This window comes from Vollenhovia emeryi, unplaced genomic scaffold (genome assembly GCF_000949405.1).
Source record: "Vollenhovia emeryi isolate VEMERY1.0 unplaced genomic scaffold, V.emery_V1.0 DF939193.1, whole genome shotgun sequence".
Classification (NCBI taxonomy): domain Eukaryota; kingdom Metazoa; phylum Arthropoda; class Insecta; order Hymenoptera; family Formicidae; genus Vollenhovia; species Vollenhovia emeryi.
The window spans coordinates 91,632-94,735 of record NW_011967173.1 but is presented as its reverse complement, the minus strand read 5'-3'; the positions used below and the strand labels follow the sequence as shown (position 1 = coordinate 94,735).

Sequence of the window (3,104 nt, the reverse complement as noted above, 5' to 3'; positions counted from 1 at the left end):
TTAAAATAATGTTGCTGAAACGTTGCAATGTTGAATGTCGAAGTATAAATATTTTTTCTAAGTTGAATCTAGGTTAATGCTTGTACATTAATTCTTTATGTTGCTGCAACGTTAAAGTAATCTTGAAATAATCGCGAAATTCAATGCAATTTACGTGATCGTAAGTCTCTGAGATTTTATGTAAAAATGAAACATTTTACTTTTAACCTTTTAATTCTTTTTAATTATTAACTTAACTTTTAATTCAATAAATTGTATTACGGATTAACTTGTGTCTTAACTAAGTTAAATTTTCAAGGCTGTTAGCTTTAACTTAACTTAGTTAAAGAAGGAAAGACAACTTACCCGACCCCGAGCACATGTAAGTAGGACTCGCACGGCCCGGGGTGGTCACAAAAAGGTTCCGTTGCAGAATATTTATGCACGCTCCGCTGATCGCTCTCATCCACTTTCCGGGGAAAACAAAATTAGGGGATGACCCTAATTTTCGTCGTTCAACTTTCGTCTTATTTGTCAGTTTAATTCGTCCCCGGTCCCTTTCCAACTGCCCTCGCGGGCCGCGAATTAAGATCAAAGTTAAACGACGTTGGTGAAAACCGCGGGTAAGAACCCGCCGACGTCAAGGTGCTGTTTACGATCTACGAATAGAAGAGATACATCGAGCGGGGGAACGTCCATAATCGTCGAACGATATCGAAATTGAGAATGGTGGAAAGAAACGAGGGTAGCAGGTCGCGTGGAGCGACCTCCCTATCTGCAAAAAAATACGACCGATATATCGGGCTGAGACAAAACAGGCGCGGCGATCAATTAAAGCCGCTAATGGGCCACACTTTGTCTTCGATCGGAATCACAGATCACTTGGCGTGATCCTTCCGCGTTTTTGCGCGCGGACCCCCGTCTCCCCCCCGGGGGGGGGGGGGGGGGATGTAATCGATCATCGGCGGCTCCCCCGTCGGTCTTCGATAACTCATTCAGAGATAACGGTTGTCTTCATTGATGCCGAACCGTAGCCGGCGGCTACTCCACTTTCGCTCACAAAACGCCGTCTCGCGCCGCGCACGTGATCGATAGTGGGGCTAAACAACATTTAATTGTATGTCTTGCAATTGTTCGCGAAACGCGATCTATTTACGTGTCACTCGAGCCTGAAACGCAATTCGCGGTCTCCTAGCGATTTGTTTACTTTTTCGTCGCGCGCCGTGTAGGAAGCGCAGTCGCTGCACATTTTCCGTCGCGCGATAAGCGCCTGTTATTAATAACTACAGCTGTTTACACGTGAGAAAAATATTTGTTTGCAATGTTTACGTAAGTTTCATAATACTGGCGCGTAATCATCCGTTTCAAACGGGAGGGGAGGAATGTCCCCCCCCCCCCCTCGGGGGACATTCCTCCCCGACGAATTAAAAAAAAAGAGAGAAAAATAACCAGTTCAACGCGCAATTTTTTTCCCCGTCCGTTCTGGTTTTTCGAATTTGCCGCTGCATCGAGCACCGTCACGGAGTCGGGCCCGGGTGATACAATAGCATAATGCGGTATCGCGTAGCTGTCTAGCCGTCTAGCGCTCTCAGTCCCGACCTGACCGATGGGCCTCGCTACAGGAGGGCGACCGAGGAGACAGCGCCCCGCTTGTCTTCGATAAAAGACAAAGGACAAGATCGCTTTGTTCGGGGACACGCGGTGACGGGGGATGAAACGCGGCTGTGTGAACAGCGGCGCGCGAAAATGGGTAGAACGGGTCTTCTGCCCTCGCGAGCCAGACGGCCGGGACGGCGGGTCGGGCCCGGCGCGGCACAAAAGGGGCGCGCGAAGTCCGTCCAGCACAAAAGAATATATTACGTTTATATTTGGGGAATGCGCCGTACCGGCTCATGTGCCGCGCGGCCGCGACGGCGGCGGCCAAGTGCGCGCCGATTCCCGGAGTGAGAGCGAATCGTCGCCGGCTTTCATCCCGCCACGTCCGCTCCCCGTTTCCCCGGCTTGCGGCCGAGAAGTGACGGTCCCCCTGCCGGCTCGAAAAAGAGCGAATTCGAAGTGTGTGCCATCGGGCACGGCGCGTCTGGCCGCTAACGATCCCTCTTCTCCTCCTGCGCCGTGTCGTCGGCAACCGGCGGGAGTCCCGTCTACCACCGAGCTTCTATTCCTCCTCCTCCTCCTCCTCCTCCACCTCCTCCTCCTCCTCTTCCTCCTTCTTCTCCTACCGCTTCCACTGCCTTCTCCCTCCTTATCATACCTCTCTCCCCCTGGTCCCTGAAATCTAGAACAAAAACCGCGTGGTGAGGCGGTCCGGTACCAGTTACATCGACGAACTCTGTACCAACGGAGGTCTTCTCAAGGCTTGAGGTCTCGTAACATTATTTCGCGATTTCTCGTCTCGCGGTCACGAGACGAGAGAACAATCGGGAAATCACTTCTCGAGACTACCGAACTCTAAGACCGCGACGCTGAGTCCAGGAGTCGAACAACGAAGGTATCTCTTCGGCAATCGCAAAGTCGTCCAGCCGGCGCGAGAATCGAATATAAACAATTTGATTTAAACGACAAATAAACGTGCACAACCGTCCAGTCGGCGAATACGACTCTCGGTCGGCGGGAGACTCTCAAGTATCGATACTTCTGAAGAGCCCAGAGAGAATCTTCGCGGCATCCTCCGCTTCGACGGTCAACCAAGACGAGAGAAAGAGAAAGAGAGAAGATGACGGTACTGGCTAATCGAGCGTTGAACGGAGCAGTACTTCTGGTCGCATTGGTTTTCTTCAACGTCCTGTACGCCATTGACGCTCAGGTCATCTACAAGAAATCGCACGTCCGGATGCAGAAGTTGTGCTCCAGAAAGCTGAGCGATGCTTTGTATACCGTGTGCCGGGAACGCGGCTACAACGAGCCGTACAACGACGAGGACGAGTTGGAGACCGATCCTGGCCCGGGGCTCGTCGAGGAGTGCTGTTATCATTATTGCACCATCGAACAGCTCGAGCAATACTGCAAGCCCCTTCCCGATGGCAAGCAAGACTCGAACTACGAAATGTGAGTGGCTGTTAATGCGTTCTTTTATGTTCTCGTTATTCCGCCCCCGTCTCATCTTTCTTCTTTCCTTTCTCTCT

At 51.3% G+C, this 3,104-nt stretch overlaps 1 protein-coding gene across 1 annotated transcript in view; it reads left to right on the top strand.

Moving 5' to 3' along the window:
• The first annotated feature begins 2,256 nt into the window (after window positions 1-2,256).
• LOC105562165 (bombyxin B-5-like) overlaps window positions 2,257-3,104 on the top strand; it is a 7,276-nt gene continuing 6,428 nt past the window's right edge. Inside the window, exon 1 of the mRNA XM_012012764.1 lies at window positions 2,257-3,027. Within this exon, the coding sequence (XP_011868154.1) occupies window positions 2,696-3,027 (332 nt within the window). The 5' untranslated portion in view covers window positions 2,257-2,695. The remainder of the gene's footprint in view (window positions 3,028-3,104) is intronic.